A 19,921-nucleotide genomic window follows, 5' to 3' on the forward strand; every position below is an offset into this window, starting at 1 on the left:
GGTAAATACAACCAAAAGAAACATTTGTCCAGCACTAACTGGAAAAAATGTTGTGGTCTTATACGCTACTCCATTTTAGTTTGCATTTTACGAAAAGGAAGCTGCTCTCAGTGTCTTCTTCAGAGGTATTTTTGTGCCGTTTCCTTCAGTTGTTCTTGGTGTAGCGCCACCAAAGGCAAGGAGGGGAACAGATTTTTTTAATTAGTGAAAGCGAACTGCATCAACTAAAAATGTAACAAAAGTTGCAATTTTGGTCCCCAATCGAACAGAGTCTATCGGACTTTCAGGTGAGAAAACACCCTTAGACTTTTCATGAGACAGGAAAGCACTTGGTTCACGTGGATGGATCTGACTTCTGATTTCATTTCTTTTGCTTGTTTCAACTCATTTCTGGTCTGAGACCTTTGCACAGCTCATCTTTCCCACTATTTGTCCTGGCATTCTCGAGTACAATAGCACAAGTCACTATACTAACTGTAAATATGCTTTCTCTAGCCTCTCTCTCCCCTATATCTGTAGGCCGAGACTGAACTGAACTGAGCACCAACCTGGAACAGTACACACACACAATAACAGATTATTATTGTAATTATTATCATTATCATATTATTATTATTATAATAATTATACTCCCTAATCTAACATGGAATCAGAGATTACACTGACTGACTGACATGCAGCACCTGGGGGGGGGGGTAGTGGCGATGGGAGGGCAAGGGGTTGGGAGCACCGAGCGATGCGGGGAATCACCCTGCAGCGCCTGGGAAGCCTGACCGTAACACAGGCGACCAGCAAAGAGCACAGTATGCATGAGTTTGTTTTTTGTTTACAAGAAGCAGAAAAGCCGGCCACTGAGTGTCCAGCAGATGATTGTGTGTTGTTTTTGACCTGCAGAAAGAGAGCGCACTGTAAAAAAGAGCTTAAAGAGTTTAAAAAGCACCTGAAGGTTGGTTGTATAAACGGAGAGTAAACACGATGGAAAAGACGTCGAGCCTGCTGGTTGACTTGAGAGGCTGTGCATGTAGTTTGTGTACGTGTGCGTCCGCGAAAAGACTGCATGAGTTCAGTTGTTAGCTGGTATCTGAGAAAGGTTCAGCGGACTGGAAGGCTTCCTGGAAAAGAGGGTCGACTGCCGACCACAAGCACCAGACTGAAAGGTTTTCTCCGGAGACACCCCTGTGTAAATAATCCACCCATCAATTCACGGATCTGTTAATCTTAGAGTTAAAACGGAAAGAAACTGAGATTATTCCATTGTGTTTCGAATATAAGGAAGAATAAACACCCAACAGAGGTGTTTTACTTACACAGGGTTATCTGTTTCAGTCACAGGAAGTAGAAAACCAGCATAGTGTATAGAGTAAAAGTCAGGCTCTGATTTCCGTGGATGCTGCTGTGTCATAACTAAAGCACAAAGTGGATCTCTGTGAGCACAACTCCTGGATAACTCGATGACTTTTTCACCAGACAGAAAGAAAAATGAGCAACGACTGGAGTTGAGGCACGAGAGAAGCTGCACCATAACAGGAGGGTAATCTAAACGCTGCTGCAGTAACAATACTGAATCCTACAAAGTCCTTTACTGTTTCAGTTTAAAATCTCTTGGAGGCAGAGCTGTTCTGAAAGTAGAAATTGACGACTTTAAACCTCATTTAATGACGCTGGTACAGGGCCAGGCTAAGACAAAAATAAAATAAAATTACCAGAATAAAGTCGTAGAAAAATAAGAATAAAGTCAGAATATTACGAGAATAAAATGATAAGATTACCAGAATAAAGTCATAAAATTACCAGAGTAACGTTGTATAAGTATCTCACTTGCAAAACAAATACCAAAGTGTAATTTTGCGAGATGCTTACAAGATTACATTTTTGTCAGTTCGCTTATTACAACTTTATTCTCGTGAGTTTATGACTTTATTCTCAATATTTTATTTAATTTATTCTTCACCCTGGCCCTGACTGCATCATAGGCAATTAATCAAGTAATCAGAGCAGTTTGTCCCACAGTATCTACTTATTTTATGAGCAATACAAAAACATGAAAAAGATCAAGTTTAGTTTTCTGAGTGCATGTATCAACAAACAGTTTATCTTCCACCTAATGGTTTGAATTTTAGGAAAATGTTTATGTGTTTTAAAACAAAATTTTCTGGTATAAATTAGCCCAAGGAGATTTTTAGTAGAATCAGAGAAGCTCTGCCTCAAAGAAATTTTATTCCCACTTTTTTCATACACAAAGTCACTACATATGGTCCCGATGTTTACAGTTCACACCTTTTTTTCACACCTTTTTTTTTTTTTTGCTAAACGAACATGTTTAGTTTAACTCAGGGAAATAAAAACAATTCAGCGACTAAAACAACAACAACAACAACAACTAAAAAACAGAGACTGTTGAGCCTCCAAGAGCACCAAAAACTGTAGAAGTGTTGAGTTTAAGTGGCACCGTTTGGACTCCGTCACCACCAGACTAGCACCACGAGGATTAACTGTTATGTGTGTTTTTTTTTAAATATATTTGTGTTCATTCCACTGTTACTAAGCGTTAATACAGTTGAATATTACGGCAGAAGGAGTCATTGGTGTGTTTATGCATTAAGAGAGATTAAAAACAGAAAGCCGGGGCATCTTTGTTACTTTTGCGCCCCCTGGAGGTTAACCCCAGCTATTGCGGCGCAGTAAAGCCAGAAGACATCAGTTTCAAGATTGGACAGGAAGTATATGTATATGAGTTACAGTACAGAAACCCTGCAGCTGTGTGTTGGTGTGTATAAATCAGCAGGGTAGCACCAGGGAACTAAGGTCAGCCAGTGGTCTACACAGGATCTGGGGGAGCAGTCCTTTGACGTTACTTGTGAGTGTTTATGTGTGTTTGTCCAGTCTGTCATTCTGCATCAGCCAACCTTCATGTACTAACTGTATTCTGTTTGTAGTTACCAGCATGTGTGTCTCTTTGTGTGTGTCAGAGAGAGAGAGTCGGTTTGTAATTAATTGCAGGCGAAGTACTCCTTGAGCGGGGCGAAGAGGTGCCGGATGACGGGGACGCTCCAGGAACGACCCAGCAGCCTTTGCCTCGCCAGACGACTCATGTTGGACACGTCGGTGTAGTGGACGGGAAAACCGAACACCCTGAAACAGTCAGGCCGGTTTAAAGGTTTAACGCATGAGACAAACTGAAACAAAACTCTTAACTGCTTGTTTTCAGAGTTGGGTTACATTTATTTACTTTTAGGAGTATTTTTACTATGTTTTACTCTTACTTGAGTAAAATTTCTGGGTTAGACAAATTCAGTTTTGTTTTTCTTTATTGCAACTAACACTGGGAGACATGGCTTAAAGATAAAATCTCAGATTTTGTCACAACATACTATTTATTAGTTAAGGCATCAATGGGTTTTTTTGTGTTTGTTTTATTTTAGATAAAAAAAATTCTTTAAATAAAGAATAATGTGTAAAATAAGACATAAAGTCTTTACTAAAAGTTTTTACTACTTCCTACCTCTTATTTAAACAAATATGTATCTAAATACATATGTTGGTGTTTGAATTGTGAAAGTTAAAATGTTTGTAATAAATAAATAAACTACAGCTCCATCACAGTGGTTCTTAATAAACTTGAAAATCAGTGTAATAATAATATAACAGCAGCAGGACTGAGTGCTAAATACACTTTGGAAACGTGAAACTATGAGAACAAGATGGAAGAATGCAAACACTAAACTGTTACATTTCGTCCCTTTGCACATGAAGTCACATCAATTTAATAGCTTTAAACAAATGATATTTAGAGTGAATAGTTTGGGGTTAAGTGGCTTTTCCTGCACTTCCACCTTTCATTAGACCAACCTGTTGCCTTCCCCTGTCTGTCCTGATTCTTTCTCTTTCTTCTTCTCTGCTTTCTCTCCATCCTCATCGCTGAACGACATGAACTTTGTGTTAAGTGGGTTTAAAAATGCAGCAGGAAAACCACAGGAATAAAAACAGCATGACATTTTAATGTTAAATTTGATCTCCTTTGTGGGGAACGATTACTGACTCTGATCAGACACATCACAAGTGCTACAATTTATCCGTTTCATAATTCAATTATGGGTTTAATATTGAAAGAATCGTTCTCTCCTCCTCTCTTGTCCAGAAGTATTTCTGTCGTTCTGGAGGACAAATTTACCACTTCTTTCCCTCACTTCCTTCTTCTACTGCTCTCCGATTTGCTGTTATTTCAGCTGTTCTGTTTCTCTGCGTTCTGTTTTAGCTGTGATGAAATTCCTCTCCACTGTCGCTACATGCTTGTGTAAGTAAATGACTCGATGGTTTTCTATACACAGAAAACTTAAAAAGTTTAATGTTTATCTTGTGAGGTTTGTGGTTGTAAACACCAACATACCTTTCCATTTCTGTGCACCACAGGATGTCCTCCTTGTTGTCCATGAAGACGGGGAAATGCTCGTCTTTCCCCTGCTTCACTGAGTTGGAGCGTGTCGTTATCGTACGCAACTTCTCAAACTGGAATTTGCATCCGGAACCAAACAGAAACAAACAGACAAACACATATGAGTCCTTTTTAATCACATTAATAGGATTATTTACAGACTGTCTATCTACGTTACACTACAGTATATACAAGTTGCAAAAAATGCTAAGGATGAGTAAAAAGCACAAACCTTAGCTGTGCGGCCGTGCTCCAGGCACTCTTGAAGGTCCAGTTTGTCGTTTGCCATCGGCGTCAGAGGTCGGCTTTATTCGAAAAGACGGAGAAAGAAAAGTGTAATTTAAATTAAGAGACTACTAAATGAATAACCAATAAATAAAAGTAAAAATAAGAGTTGAGCTGTTTCACCTGGACATGCCGGGCAGGTTTCCCCAGAAATAGCGAGCGCGGTGGGCAGCAGAGACTTCCTTGGCATCAATCATCACCGGGTTGCACTGAGAGGAAACAGGAAGTGTTCGTGATGTCAGGAAACGCGGCGGCCAGCAGGACAAACTGATCACTTCTTAATTTTATTTGGTAAAAATGTTTTTGTCTGACGAAGTTAAAATCGGTCTGATCAGAACAACAGGAAATGGACAAAAAATAAGATTAAAACACTAAAAATTAAATTCAGTCGAAAAAACGATGGAAGGAAGGAAAGAAAAAAGTAAGGAGGGGAAGAAGAAAGCAAGGAAGGAAGGAAAGAAAAGAAGGAAGGAAGGAAAGGAAATAATTAAAGAGGAAAGGAAAGAAGAAAGAAAGAAAAGTAAAGAAGGAAGGAAGGAAGGAAAAAAAATGAAAGAATCAAGGAAACCGAGATGAAGGAAAGAATGAAGAAAAACGTTATGAAAGGAAAGAAGGAAACCCGGAAATTAAGTAAAAAAGGAAAAGAAGGAAGGAATGAAGGACACCTAGAGGAGGATGCTATACCTCTAAAAAGCGTGAGATGTCGCGTTTGTCGCTGACTCCCATGGCGACCACGTTCTCGAAGAGCCAGAAGAACGGCCGCTCGTCGCCTGGTTTGGGCCGCGCCTCGTGGAGCAGACGGTAAAACTCGAAAAACAGCCGCCCGGTGCCCTCTGCAGCAGAGGATTAAGGGATTAAATTAATGCTTAATTTCTCAAGACAAACTAAAACGCGGTTCAACCTACCAAAAAGGCCTTTCCTCGCAGGATTGACTATGGAGAGGTCGTTACAAGGACTTCCTCCGATTACGAGGTCAAACGGTCCCCACTCTTCAATCTGACAAAGTAAAACAGACCGATGACTACTTCTGCCTTAACATGGATTCATCAACAACTGACAACTGAAACAACTATTTTATTTATTGATTAATCTATCATGGCAATTAATCGATTAATCTGTAAAAAAAAAAGAGGCTGTATCCTTCAGTTAATGATTAATCGGTTCCTTTCAATAATCGATTCATCATGATTAATCTGATTAATCGTTTCAGCCCTGAATCAAAGGTGAAAATCCTCCACTTACATGCTTGTGGGTCACATTGCGAACATCCCCAACGTACATGATGCGCCCCTGGTGCCGAACCATGCCGACAGTGATGGAGTCTTCACACACTTCCGATGCGACGTACTTGTCCACCTGGATGCCTAAATCTTTCAGCACCAGCAGGCCTGGGCAGAGCACAGAAGAGCAGAAAACAGATGAAATGCTTTGACACAACTACAGAAAACTACCAGCATCCGTCCAAAACTACTGTATTTTCCAGACTATGAGTCGCAGTTCGTTTGGTCCTGCAACTGATTCTCCGGACCGACTTGTATGTTCTTTTTCCTCTTCATGATGCTTTTTCTGACTGAGTGTTTTCACACCTGCTAGTCTGGTACACTGGTTTGACTGGGAACCAAAATTGCTACATTTGTTACATTATCAGTTGCTGCTGTTCTCGTCCACACTGCACTGAGTCAAACCAATCAAATTAATTAAAAAAACTGTTCCCCTCCTTGCCTGTGGTGGCGCTGCACCACAAACCACAGAAAGAAACAACACAAAAACATGTGTCTTCTTCACAACTTCCTTCTTCACAAGATGTAAACAAAAATGGAGTAACGTCAGATTTTACCATCTGTAGTATTTCTCTTTGATTGTTGGTAAAAGACCACAAGCTATTTCTCTTGCTAGAGTTAGACTCTTGCATCTGTTTTGGTTGTATTTACCCAGAATTCCCTGCATTGTAGCCCCCTTCCTGCTTTTGGAGCGGTCCTGGTCCGCTTGGCATTCACATATGCATTCAAACTGCACCAGAGTTCACTTTAATCGAACAGAGACCAAGGTTTTTAGGAGGACAAAGTTAGCTTTTTTGGTCGATTATGCATTCACAACTCCCCAACTAACCAGAGTTTCTAGACAAACAAACTAGATTTTAGTTAAAGTGGACAAAACATGACTGGTGTGAACGCACCCTTATACTTCAGAGCAACTTATAGTCCAGAAACTATTAGGGTTTTTGCAGCTTTATAAATGCAAACCTGTGGCAATGCCGTCAAACAGGGAGAGGACTCTGATTGGTTTCCTCTTCTCTGCTGCAACTGGAGGGTACAATTTGGCAGGTTCCTGTAAGACAGGTAGCAGGAAGAAGAGAGAATTAGACAGTCAAATAAAAGTGTAGGAACAAATTAATTTAATTTCTAGTTTAGCAATATTAAACCTTTTAAAAATGCTCTGTTTGGTGGTAAATATAAAACTGATTTTATGAGCTTTGAGAGATGAATACTGAATTCTTTAGGGCTGAAACGATTAATAGATTCATTTAAATAATTGTCAACTAATTAAGCAATCAATTAATTGTTTACATAGAGTGTTACAAAAGGAAATTAAACTACAGAATATATATACGTATATTTACATTTAAGAAAAAACACCTTTGTCTGTAAATGTTTTAGCCAAAACTCTCAAATTCTCTAAATGGGTGCTGCATTTTAGTCAACAAAATGTTTATTTTCTTATTTAAAAATTATTTGGTCATTTGCATTCATAATGTATTCATACTATAGTATAAAGTAAGATCAAGTGGTTAAATGAAAAATCTGCAAAATGTAAAAATGTCCCCCGATTAATCGTCAATTGATAGAATAGTTGATATAATTGCTTATTAAGTCAATCTAAAATAATATTAAAATAATCATTAGTTGTAGCCCTGGAATGCTTCCTGTTTGACTACCAATCAGTGACTGTGTCGCAGCTCTACCATCTGCTGCAACTGGCATAATCTCAGATTATATCCAGAGATTTTCACAGGAACCGTTAATAATTGATGCGCTTTAAATTGACGAGGAGCAAGACTTACAAACTCCTGCTCATGATTGTTGGCGAAGAAGTGCTGTAGCCTGATGGGCCAGTCGTCCCGGCGCCGTAGCAACCCGTAGGTACTCTTGGGTCCGCACATGTAGCAGTTCCAGGGGTCCTCTTTGATTGCTGCTGCCGCTGAGCCGGCGCCAACCAGAAGATCTACACATTCCACACAGAAACACCTACACACACACACACACACACACACAATTAATCGTCAGAATAATCAATAGATTAATCGATTACTAAAATAACCATTAGATTCAACTCTAGTTGGAGTTATTTCCCAGATTGCTTAGCGGCATGTCTCTGAATCTTATGTTGCAGCATGAGAGCAAGTAATTCATAAATTCATTCATTTATGAATAATTTTTTATTTAACTTTTTTTTAGCTGTCAGTTCACAGCAGTTGACAACAATATCTTCAAACAGTATAGAAACTGTGTTCAAAATAAGTATTTCTGAGCAGAATTCAGTGTGATGTTTAGTAAAATGCATAATCAGACATTTTGTTCCTCCAAGATAAATCAAGAATTTAAATTCTTCTAACTTAAAATAAGTACCTTTAGTTATTTTAACTTGATAATATGAGTGAAAATAATACAGAAATGTATCCTGGTTCAACTACACGGGAATCATTGCATAATGTGAAATAATTATTTGGCTTAAATTAAAGAATTAAGTCATAACATCTCAGAATTCAAGATTAGATAAATTGGTCTTGTTGTTAAAAACAGCATAAAAGTAAAACATAATTGACTTTTTGTATTTTAAAGGCAGCAGGTTAACTTTCATTTTCACCTTCAAACGTTTTACAGAGTAGTTTACCATGCACTACAGATCAGTGAGTTCAGATTTATTATTGTTACTTCTGATTTCTGCTGTGAAAGTTCAGCACAAACATGTTAAAATCAACTGCGTACGCTACATTCATGTAAATAAATCTGTTCCTCATGAGCGGGCTGACCCAGTTCCACATAAAGGCAGCCACAAATCAGATCCTGACATTCATGCACAAACTCTGTCTGTAAAAGTGAAATCTAAAACCATGTCCTGGCCACAAGCAGCAGCTGCTGCATGTCGGCGCAGAGCTGCTCTGTTGCTGACCTGCAGCAGTTGTTGTTTCCACACATGAGCACTTCCCTCCCTCCACAGCAGATGGTGCAGTAGGACTGGTAGCCGTCGTCGTCGTACTGGTAGGCGCATTCGAGGAACGAGTTCTGTGCAGGAAAGACAGAATCAGGACAGGAGAGCAACTGTTTCCATTTCCAACAGCAGCCATTAGATAAAACTGATCACTATTTGTCGATCTAATTAACTTTGACGAGGAAATTGCAATATTTCAGACATTTAGAAGTACACTGTAAAACATTTGAGTTGTGATTTCTATCTTCTACTCTTTAAGTCAAATAAATTTAGCCAGTTTTAGATTTTGAACCTAAATGTGAGTTTGTGTAAGATAAACTTACAGCAGTAAGTTGTGTTAACTTTTTTATTAATTTTGTCAAGCACTAAAAAAAGTGAAAGAAGAAAAAGACAGGAGTGGGAATTAATTCCCAGAATGCTTAGCGGCATGTTTTTGTCTCCTGACATGGAAGTGCGTTACGTTGATCTGCAGTTCTGTTCGCACTAAATGTTTTTGAGCTGAATTTAATAAAATTTATTATCAGATCAGACATTTTGTTCATGTAAAATTTTAATGATTCTAAAGTAAAATAAGTTATTTTAACTTGATATTGTGAGTGAAATAATAGAGAAATGTGGCTCTTTAACTAGATGAGGGCAGATTTTGTTTCTTGCATATTGTAAAGTAATTATTTGGTTTAAATTGCAGCATTAAGTAAAAATTCACAATTCAAGATTAATGAACTTAAAAAACAATGTTTAGACAACTTGCCTCTTGTTGTTAAATTGACTTCATGAACTTTAATTTCTGAGTTAGAACCAAAAGAATTTTCTTGTCGACTTTAATTGCATTTTCAAGGTATGAGACGGGACTTTCATTTTCAAGTTAAACCACCTTAAATAATTTCATAATTTTAACAAAGAACCTGCAAAAACCAGACAGCAGGATAAGTCGTGAAGCCTAGAAATGCAAAACAAATACTGCAATTGTAGATTTCAAATGCAAAACTGTAACATTTTTTGATATTTAATACCTATAATCCTTTGCTTGGCATCCAAAATAGAAAAACGTCCAATTAAAATCCTGATTAGGATCAATCAAACCCTGTAGCTCAAAATGACCCAAGTTAAATAAAAACATTTTTCTGCTCTTTTCCAGATCAGAGCCAAACTTTTCTGACTTCACAAGACTCAGTCAGAACCCAGTTGAGGTTAAATAAACTACAAAATAGCATCGTAAGTCAGAAAGAAGTGTTGTTGTTTTTACTTTGCAGCCCTGGCACATTGCTCCCAGGAAGAGAGGATGCTCCAGAGAGAAATTGAGGCTTCCGCAGGAGATGCAGATATCTGGACAAACACAGAAAACCAACACAACGGTTGAGTTGACTCTGAAAACTAACATCGTCATAATAAAGAAAGAAGAAAAAGGGCACATATTTATTGAAGGAGGAAATAATTATCCAGCAACGACAGCTTGATGAGGATTACAGCAGCTTTTACAGATCAGGTTGTAAAAGCTGCTGTTGGAAACCTTTAGTGACAAAGTAACGTGGATGAAAACAAAACATATTTTTACTACAAATGTATCTCATTTAGCTCATTTTAGGGTTCTTACCTTCTATGTTCCTGGTTTTCTTTTTGATTTCATGTATGAGTCTCTCTGGAAAACACATAATGCAGATAAAAGTTAAACGGCAACCTCTTTCTTTTTTCACTTTTACAGATGGGAACAAATATTATGATATAATATCTAGAAGGAGGAATTTATGATGAAATGTGTTTGCAGGCTTTACCTCTGGTCCCTTCGTCAATCACCTCTCTGATTTTTGCTTTCTCTGCTGAGTTTTTGCGCGGTTTCTTTGCAGGTGGTGGTGTATACGCTGCCTCCGGCTCTGGCATCATCTCTAGGTATCCTTCCTTAAACTGATTTTGCTCCTCTGTGGGAGAAAACACGTACGTTTACCAGGATTTCTATTATTTTAAACCTCCTACAAGCATTTTCTAACAGTGTTCAGGTAGCATCAAACATACCATAAACTAGTATAGAAAGCGCTAGTTCCACTAGCAGATTTTTTTCACTTAAAATGGGAAAAACAGAAACACAAATCTTACCAAGTAAGTTTGGTCTAGTTTCCAGTGGAAATATCTTAGTAAACTTTAAATAAGACAAACTAACTGACAAGTAACTTTTTAGCTAATATAGACTTGTTTTAAGTCAATAATTCATTAATATTGATGAAAAAGTTCCAGTTTCATTGCCAGACAATTTAACTTAAAACAAGACATTTTTCCCATGTTATAAGCTAATTGATCTGCCAAAGGAACAAACATCTTTTTTTAAAATCAATATTAAGGAATTATTGGCGTAAAACAAGCCTCTATAGCTTGCTAAAAAATTACTTGTCAGTTAGTTTGTCTACTGCAAATTGTCAAGTGTAATAAGATATTTGCACTGGAAACTAGACCAAAATTACTTGGTAAGATTTTGTGTTTTTTCAGTGTAAGTGAAAAAAATCTGCCAGTGGAACTAGTGCTTTTGTAAAAAATATATTTTCAAGAATTATTGACTTAAAACAAGCTTATGTTTCTTGATGAAATGTGGTTTTAAAATTATCTTTGTCTTTAAAGTTTACTAAACTAGAAAATATAGAAAAATACTTGGTAATAATTTGTGTTTTTGTAGTGTAGAGAGAAAAGAGGAGAGGGGAGAGAACACGGCACTGAGGAACACCACTGCTGATTGTTCTCACACGACATATTTCAAATAAACAACTTCTACATTTATCACATGCCAGTTAAAGGGTTAAAATCTCTTGGGAATAATTGACTCTTCGTCCTTCTTGAACAACGCAGGTTGAATGTGCTTGTCATGAGCAGCAGCTGGTCACCTTCTGGGGGATCCAGCGACTGTGGCCCGTTGGGCAGGAAGCCGGTCATGGCCCACTCAATCATCTGTCTGGTCTGAAGTTCCACGCCTTCTGCCTCGTCGCTCGCATCACAGGAGGGAACTGGTCTCCCCGCTCGCACACTTGCAACCTGAGCACAGTCAATCACACAGAGCTCATGTTCATTTCTGGCAGAATCAAAGTAATAGGCAATTACATAAACAAGAATGGCATTGATTAATCCAATTAATCGGGATTAATCGATTATTGAAATAACCATTAACTAGTTCAGGAATCGATTAATCGCTAACTAGAGTTTACAGACTCAAAAAAAAAAAAAAGAAAAAAAATTGCAACTTGATGAATGAACATATTCAGAGCAATAATTAAGCCAAAACTGTACAACTACATACACACACACACACACACACACACACATACATATATATATATATATATATATATATATATATATATATATATATATATATATATATATATATATATATATATATATATATATATATATATATATACACATATATATATATATATATATACACATACATACATACATATATATATATATATATATATATATATACACACGTTTACACATGATATACACGTTTTCTATTGATCACCTTTAGCTTTCCAATTATTAAAATAATAAAATAAAAAAAATAATCACATTCTGATATTAGCAGAGTTTTTGTTAGCTGCAGATGCATCCTTTGCTAAAAGTGGTCAAGCATAGACCAAAGAAAAGCTTTGTTATTGTGTTTTGGTCAAGAAAATAACTATTTATAATATAAGTATAATAAATAGAAATTGAATGGTATATTTGCATTTTAATGTGCTTCTGATATTGTATGAAAACACTTAAATGAAAAATTAGCAGAATGTGCCAATTTTTCTATACGACTAATTGGATTATTTTGACAATCGATTTATCGTCAAAATCATTGTTAGGTGCAGCCTTAGACTGTTGTGCTTCTCATGGCTCTTGCTAAAAGTACAAAAGGATGAAAGAAGTTCTGCATCATTTGCAAAACACACCCACTAAATTATAGATTACCTGACTCAGATGTTACCACTGAATGTGGGCAAAGCAGGAGAACAAACCTCCACAGATCAACAATAATAACTACATTTGGCATAAATTGGTAGGTCATGTTGCATAAGATATTAGGCTGCACAGTTTTTTTCTGTGTGTAACCATAGATGCCAACAGGAATAAAGCCCACATGCTACAGGTTGGTAAACTGTGACTCACACACTCCGTAATGTTGGGAACACAGAGTGAACAGTGGGTTTGCTACCTGCAGGGCCTCAAAAATGGCCTTCCGGTACATGGACTGCTTGTTGTACGTTGGCTGGTGGAAAGCCGATGAGAAGGAGCTCAGAGGCATCAGCTTCTCCACACAAACCTGCAGAACAAGTTAGAAAGAGGTCAATATATCAGGTTTTTTATTTGTTTATAACCAAAAGTTTGACTTTTCATTCTAGTTTTGAAAGATACTCACAACGGAGAATTTTCCATCACCGAACCACATGACCCAGCGAGTCCCGTCTGCAGCTCGACTCCGGCCGCTCATCCACCAGGACACGATCCGGCCGGGCCACCAGGAGAAACCTCGCAGCTTCCCAAACACCAACGCTCCAATGTCAAAACCTCGCCCGTCCTGAGGAGTCACACAGGAGTCAGGGTGCCACCAAAGTCAGCATGAAAAACAATTTTTGTTTTTATAGAAACTGGTATGTTTTTTTCCATCTTAGATACATTCGTGACTTTCTTAAAGATGACCCATTATGCTTTATGGGCTATACAAAACATGTTTCTAACACTTTTGAACAAAATAATTCTTAAATAATGAAATTTTAGTCTGGTTACTTCCTGAATGAGCTGTTTTAGGGCCTCAGATAACTTTAAATCAGAATAAACGGCAGCTTTTTACTTGCACATAAAAATGGCTACAAACAGATGCACAATTATACAATTGTACATCTCTGAAAAGCATTAGTAGAGCCTCCTACACAACCAAAAATATGCAGCAAGTGGTTTCTGGATGGTAAGTAAACAACAAAAAACTTGTCTTTTCCAGTAGCCATTGTAGAGTGCATACAGTGGTAAAACCAGCTGGTTAATGGTGCAGTGCCACCTATTGTGACTCAACAATTGGGATTTTTTTAAACGGTCATTTTCCAGACACCAAAATCATTAACTTATTTTCCAACATGACTTGGTGGGTGTTTTTAAGAGCTTAGGCTGTTTTAGAAGCAGTTAAGACCCAAATGAAGGTACAAAAACGTGCAAAAAGCTAATTTTGCATAATAGGTCTCCTTAAATGGCAACACCACAATAGTGAAATGGTGTTTTTTTCCACATTAGCAGAAAATCAAAAAGGTTTTATGGACATTTGTAATGGAAACGCAAATAGTGTGGGATTGGATTTCTATCACACAAAGCATTTTGCATGATTGCAAAAAAAGTTCTGTTTTATATTTATTTAACCGGTTTAGTCCCATTGAGATCAGAGATCTCTTTCACAGGGGAGATCCAGCCAGGACAGCAGCAGCAGCATAGTTACAACAGAAACAAACAACACATAAAGGGTTGGAAAGTCGAAGCTTGGATTATAACTTTTTCCAGGTGTGAGAAAAGCTTTCTTGCCTGGTTGAGTTTGTATTTTAGGGACAACAAACTGCAGAGCGTCCATAGATCTAAGACTGTAACGTCCATGTTTCCTGGCTAACAGACGAGATAGACAAGTGTTACAAATAAACACATACCAACAACTGATCCATAGTATACATAAAGACGTCGAGGTAATTTTAGAATAAAGTACACAATGATACGTAAGAGGACCACAGCTGGCAATAAATCCTGATGGTATACACTACCAAGCATGCAAAGGCAATGTAAACTACATCCATCACCGTTCACGATAAGCAGAAAAGATGTTTCCACCAATTTCTGTTTCACACAAAAGGAGAAGCAGGACTTATTTCTCCTGTAGTGAAATCCTACAATATTTTTTAGAACATACTGAATATGGTCCGTAGAAGTAAATTTATTATAAATTAAATATCATAGATACTCAGTGTCATTCTCACAATTCCTGAAGCAGTGAAAAACTGAAATGTTGCTTTCTCTACATTTAAAACAACCTGCATATGACACAACTGTTCATGCAGTCTATCAGATATAACTTGAATAAAGGAGGTGAATCAAATGCTTGCCACACTTTTCAGATTTTTGTTTGTTTGTAAACAAACAAAAATGGACAATTAAAAACCATGTCACAGTTCTGCACCACATTGCAATAAAGTTGGTTTAGTTTTTCCCATAAATGAATGAGAAAAGACTAATCTAATTAACTATTTGGCCATGGAGTCAAAAACAACCAAAAAAAGAGAAAAAAACAACCACAGAGGTGCCAAAGAACATATTACTCATCAACATAGTCACCACCTCCCACCTGGTATGGTGACCAGAAAAGTTCTGAAAACACTGAAGCGTGACCAAAACACTGCGCCACGATTTTCACCCACACTGAAATCTGGCAAAAACAACTCCTACTCTCCTCTATTAGCTCAGGCTCGTTGTAAAGTACCATCTTAACCAGAAGACTGTTTTATGCAGCTGCAAGTCCTTTCCTGCTCCTCTGCCTCAGGAAATCTCTGACCAGACCTTTACACCTCCTAGAGAAATCTTACCCCTACAGGTTGGAGTCTCCACATTCTTTCAGGTTCAACAAACATTTTCTGATCACAGCTACAAAAGTTGGAACAATTTTGCATTAAGTAAAACTGTTAATCAAATCATTAATTGATTACAAAATAAACATTTATTTTTCGTATTGAGTCTGTAGGATGGAGTAGTAGGGGCATGCTAAGAAAATAAAACAATACAAAAATGTGAATAAAACCAAAAATAATACAAATGTCAGTATTACAGAAATAAAGTCATGCAATTACATCTTTATTCTCGTACTATTATGACTTGATCCTCATATTATTGCGATTTTATTCCAATAATATTTCAACTTTAACCTTGTACAAGTTTATTCTCTATTAAGACTTTATTCTTGTAATTAAAATATTTTATGTATTTATTCTTCTTAGTATGGCCCAAATACTCCTCAATTCTCAAATATTTTGTCATTTTATGCACCTGGTATTCAATCTCGCTGGGGATAGCCTGGTCTCCCCTAGCAACGGGATCCGGAGTCACGGCAACTGTTGGAGAGGCCGGATCTGTGTGTTGTTGTGAAGGGGGCGGGGTCGGGCTGGCTGGCTCCTCCTCTTTTTGAAAGCCGGTCTCTAATAGGTCGTCCATCATGTTGATCTCCGCCTCTCTGTACGCCCGCTGCTCCGCCTGCGGGAAAAGAGCAGAAACATTTCTCTTTCATTATCAAATTTAAAACTCATTTCTGATGACGACAATAAATATGGAATGCATTTCCTTTACAGTGGAATTTATACATTTTGTGCTTACATTAGAAACATAATTCAGAAATACTTTATTTAACCTAAACAGAAATGAAATCATCCAAGTATCATTAAAGAATCTTTGTGGATGGTGACAGTTTGGGTGGGAAAGATCTCCAGTAGCAGTCAGTAATGAATCTGAAGAAGAAGCCTCTGACTGAAGACTCTTGTCATGGAATTATAACACGTCAATTTGCCGGAAGCAGAGATGATAATTCACAATAACATGTAGTTGGCAAGCACTGCTAATCCATCTCCGTTGTTTTTGCTGCTCCTCCTTAAATCTCTGCCTGGTTGTATCGTTAGGAAGAAAAAAGATGTTGGCGTAGGGGATATGATAAAACAAAGAGGCGCTCTTTGGTCCTGCTCTGTGCACTTTTAGATTTTGGGTCGTAGTTTAGGTAAGTTGTAAAAAGAATACTTGTTGCCTCATAACAAGCACTCGAAAGTAAAAAAAAGTAAGAGCAAAAGTTGTTCCAGCTGCACAACATCCAAAACCAAAGCCTCAACTAAAAAAAGTATAAACAGTCAACAATTCCAGAAGATTGAATTGAAACTATAGAGCATTATCAACAGGTGTGAGATACAAAACTAGAATAATAGCATATTTTCATTTTTAGAAATGAATAATGCAATATTTTCTATCCAGAAAATTTTAAATATAAATGTTTAACCAATGTTTGATAAACAGGTACTCTTAAGCATTTATTAGTTTGTATTTATTTCCAGAAAATAAACATGCTACCATAACTAACTACAAACTGTGCTGTCCTTGATACATGACCATAACATCCTGTTTTACTCCAGCTTGTCTAATCTAACATCTCTTTTTTTTGCTTTTTGTGGCTTTTTTCCAGCTGATCTGATGGCTGCTCCAGATCAAGACCTTTGAGACCCGAGTTGCAGGAACAGTCCTTTAATTGTTCCACCAAACAGGAAGTGAGCACAGAGAAAACGGGCGCGGTGGCAATACAGTTCAACGGGTTCATCTCGGGCAGAGGAAGGAGGGAGGGAAGTCTGTCAGTAAATAGGATTAAATGATAAATCTGGATAATACAGCAGAGGGAGAGAAAGTGTAGCTTTCTGTGAAACAGAAACGCAGGAGATATGAAAGGAAACTTCCAAGCCCGGATCTACTAAATAACTTCAAAATATACAAAGTCCAAACAAATCAGTTAAAGTTAAAGTTTAGTATTTAAACTCCAAACACTATAAAAAAAAGCCACATTAACATTATATTACTGTTTTGTTTTCTCATTTTAAGGGCATAATCCACCACTTTAAAGTCGGGTTAAGGAGCTAACGGAAACATTAACCTGTGATCTGATCGAGTGTTTTAGAAATTTGACTTTTTTTTTAAAAGTCTTTAAAAGTGACTAGGCCTGTTATCTTTGACAGTTCTGTATCCGTTAACCCACTTGGACAAACAGCTACTGTCACAAAACGTACTTTCACAGAAAACACAGCATAAACATTTAATCAAATCTACTCTTCTTCCTCACCCTCAAGCTATAGTGACGTAGATAAGTTGGTAGATGATTTTCAGTGCAAACTGTCAGATATCATTGATTACATTGCCCCATTAAAGTGAAGGTTGTGACTGGTAGGAAGAAATCTCCATGGAGAAATGCACAAACAGTTCAATCTGCAAGACAACTCTGCCGAACGGAGATGGCGTAAAACTCAACTGCACGTTTATTATGACATCTACAAAGAAAGACTACGGAACTATCACACAACACTAAAACATGCAAGAGAGGCTTTCTTTGCGTCATAAACAAAAACATTAAAAATGCTCGAGCTTTATTTGCCACTGTTGACAGGCTCACAAATCCTCCGATGACGTTGCCACCTGAACTTTAATCTAATGCCGCCTGTAACAAGTTTTTAAGTTTCTTTTCAGAGAAAATTCAAAAGATCAGAGGACTAATCTGCACATCCACTCCAAAGACAGTACCAATGCTGTGTCCTAACAAAACAAATGCAGGAAAAATGACCCATTTTCAACTAATTAATTATAAAACCCTAGAAGAAATTATAAGTCAATTAAGCTCCAGTTCCTGCTGTCTGGATGTCCTGCCCACACATTTCTTTAAGAAAGTCCTGCCTGTTTTTGCTACTGATCTGATCCAAATAGTGAACTCATCGCTCTCCTCAGGTGTTTTCCCCCAGGCGTTGAAAACAGCAGTTATCAAACCACTGATAAAAAAGAACAATCTGGACAAATCCCTACTGCAGAATTACAGGCAGATCTCCAACCTCCCATTCATCAGCAAAATTATTGAAAAAGCAGTTTTTAAACAATTGAATAACTTCCTAACAATAATGAAAAGCTTTGACTCCTTCCAGTGTGGTTTTCGTGCTCACCACAGCACAGAGACTGGCCTAGTCAAAGTGTTCAATGATATCCATATAAACACAGACTGTGGGAGAACCACAGTGCTGGTTCTGTTCGACCTCAGTGCAGCTTTCGACACTGTTGACCACGACATTTTACTGAATCGACTGGAGAGTTGGGTCGGACTCTCCGGTCCAGTGCTCCACTGGTTTGAATCTTACATAAAGAACAGGGATTTCTTTGTTTCAATCAGAAACTTCTCATCAGAGAGGTCAAAGGTCACATTTGGGGTACCCCAAGGTTCAGTCCTAGGACCCCTTCTTTTCAATATTCATATTCTCCCACTGGCTCAGGTTATAACAGGACATAGGATTAGCTACCATAACTATGCGGATGATACACAGCTCTACATCACGGTGTCACCAGGTGACTCTGAACCCATCCAATCACTGAATAGATGCTTAGAACAGATCAATGTGTGGATGTGCCAAAACTTTCTCCAGCTGAACAGAAACAAAACTGAAGTTATTATCTTTGGACCTAAAGAGGAGCGAACCCGAATCAATGCACAGCTTTAGTTATTACAACTGAAAACCAGCGATCAGCCCGAAACCTGGGAGTAGTGATGGACTCTGACCTGAACCTTCAGAGCCACATTAAGACAGTCACAAAGTCGGCCTTCTATCACCCGAAGAACCTCTCCAGGATTAGAGGACTTATGTCTCAATCTAGAGAAGTTTATTTTTAGCCGCATTGATTATTGTTTTGACTAAAACCAGGAAGATAGAGCACATAACACCAGTTTTAAAGTCCCTACACGGGCTCCCTGTAGCTCAAAGAATAGACTTCAAAATACTGATGTTAGTTTACAAATCACTGAACGGTTTAGGACCACAATACATTAAAGATCTGTTATTACTGTACCAACCGTCTAGACTCCTCAGATCTTCTGGTTCTGGTCTGCTCTGTATCCCCAGAACCAGAACCAAACGAGGAGAAGCAGCATTCAGCTTCTATGGACCACAGATTTGGAACAAACTTCCAGAAAACCGTAAAACAGCTGAAACACTGGGTGCCTTTAAATCTCAACTTAAAACCCACCTGTTTAGAGTTGCTTATGGCTAAATTAGGGTTAGAGTGCGGGTTTTGATGTCTTTGATGTTTTTACCTTTTTTTTTTCTTTTTAAAAATCTCTTTAATGTTTTTATCTTTACTTTTTAATTTCTTTTTATTTCCCTTTCTCACTGTTTACGTTTTAATGATGTAAAGCCCCACAGAAAACGTCGCAGTTAAACGATA

General features: G+C 37.7%; 2 protein-coding genes across 9 annotated transcripts in view; both read right to left on the bottom strand.

Moving 5' to 3' along the window:
• Positions 1-811, bottom strand: part of LOC145549840 (DNA (cytosine-5)-methyltransferase 3A-like) — an 8,956-nt gene extending 8,145 nt beyond the window's left edge. The window contains exon 1 of the mRNA XM_081602800.1: positions 671-811. Within this exon, the coding sequence (XP_081458926.1) occupies positions 671-811 (141 nt within the window). The remainder of the gene's footprint in view (positions 1-670) is intronic.
• Positions 812-1,212: 401 nt separating this feature from the next.
• dnmt3aa (DNA (cytosine-5-)-methyltransferase 3 alpha a) overlaps positions 1,213-19,921 on the bottom strand; it is a 60,235-nt gene continuing 41,526 nt past the window's right edge. For 5 of the 8 annotated variants that reach the window (XM_008397291.3, XM_008397296.3, XM_008397292.3 and 2 more), the window contains 18 exons: positions 15,968-16,171; positions 13,317-13,475; positions 13,113-13,220; positions 11,794-11,941; positions 10,699-10,842; positions 10,521-10,565; positions 10,173-10,252; positions 8,888-9,000; positions 7,779-7,962; positions 6,961-7,045; positions 5,960-6,105; positions 5,623-5,713; positions 5,402-5,550; positions 4,841-4,926; positions 4,665-4,737; positions 4,388-4,506; positions 3,850-3,918; positions 1,213-3,132 (listed from right to left, as the gene is read on the bottom strand). In XM_008397291.3, coding sequence (XP_008395513.1) covers positions 2,991-3,132; positions 3,850-3,918; positions 4,388-4,506; positions 4,665-4,737; positions 4,841-4,926; positions 5,402-5,550; positions 5,623-5,713; positions 5,960-6,105; positions 6,961-7,045; positions 7,779-7,962; positions 8,888-9,000; positions 10,173-10,252; positions 10,521-10,565; positions 10,699-10,842; positions 11,794-11,941; positions 13,113-13,220; positions 13,317-13,475; positions 15,968-16,171 — 2,145 coding nt within the window. In that variant the 3' untranslated portion in view covers positions 1,213-2,990. The other 3 variants (XM_008397293.3, XM_081602185.1, XM_008397295.3) reach the window with 2 other exon arrangements.

The sequence above is a fragment of the Poecilia reticulata genome, chromosome 21 (genome assembly GCF_904066995.2).
Source record: "Poecilia reticulata chromosome 21, P_reticulata-male-v2, whole genome shotgun sequence".
NCBI classification, from domain to species: domain Eukaryota; kingdom Metazoa; phylum Chordata; class Actinopteri; order Cyprinodontiformes; family Poeciliidae; genus Poecilia; species Poecilia reticulata.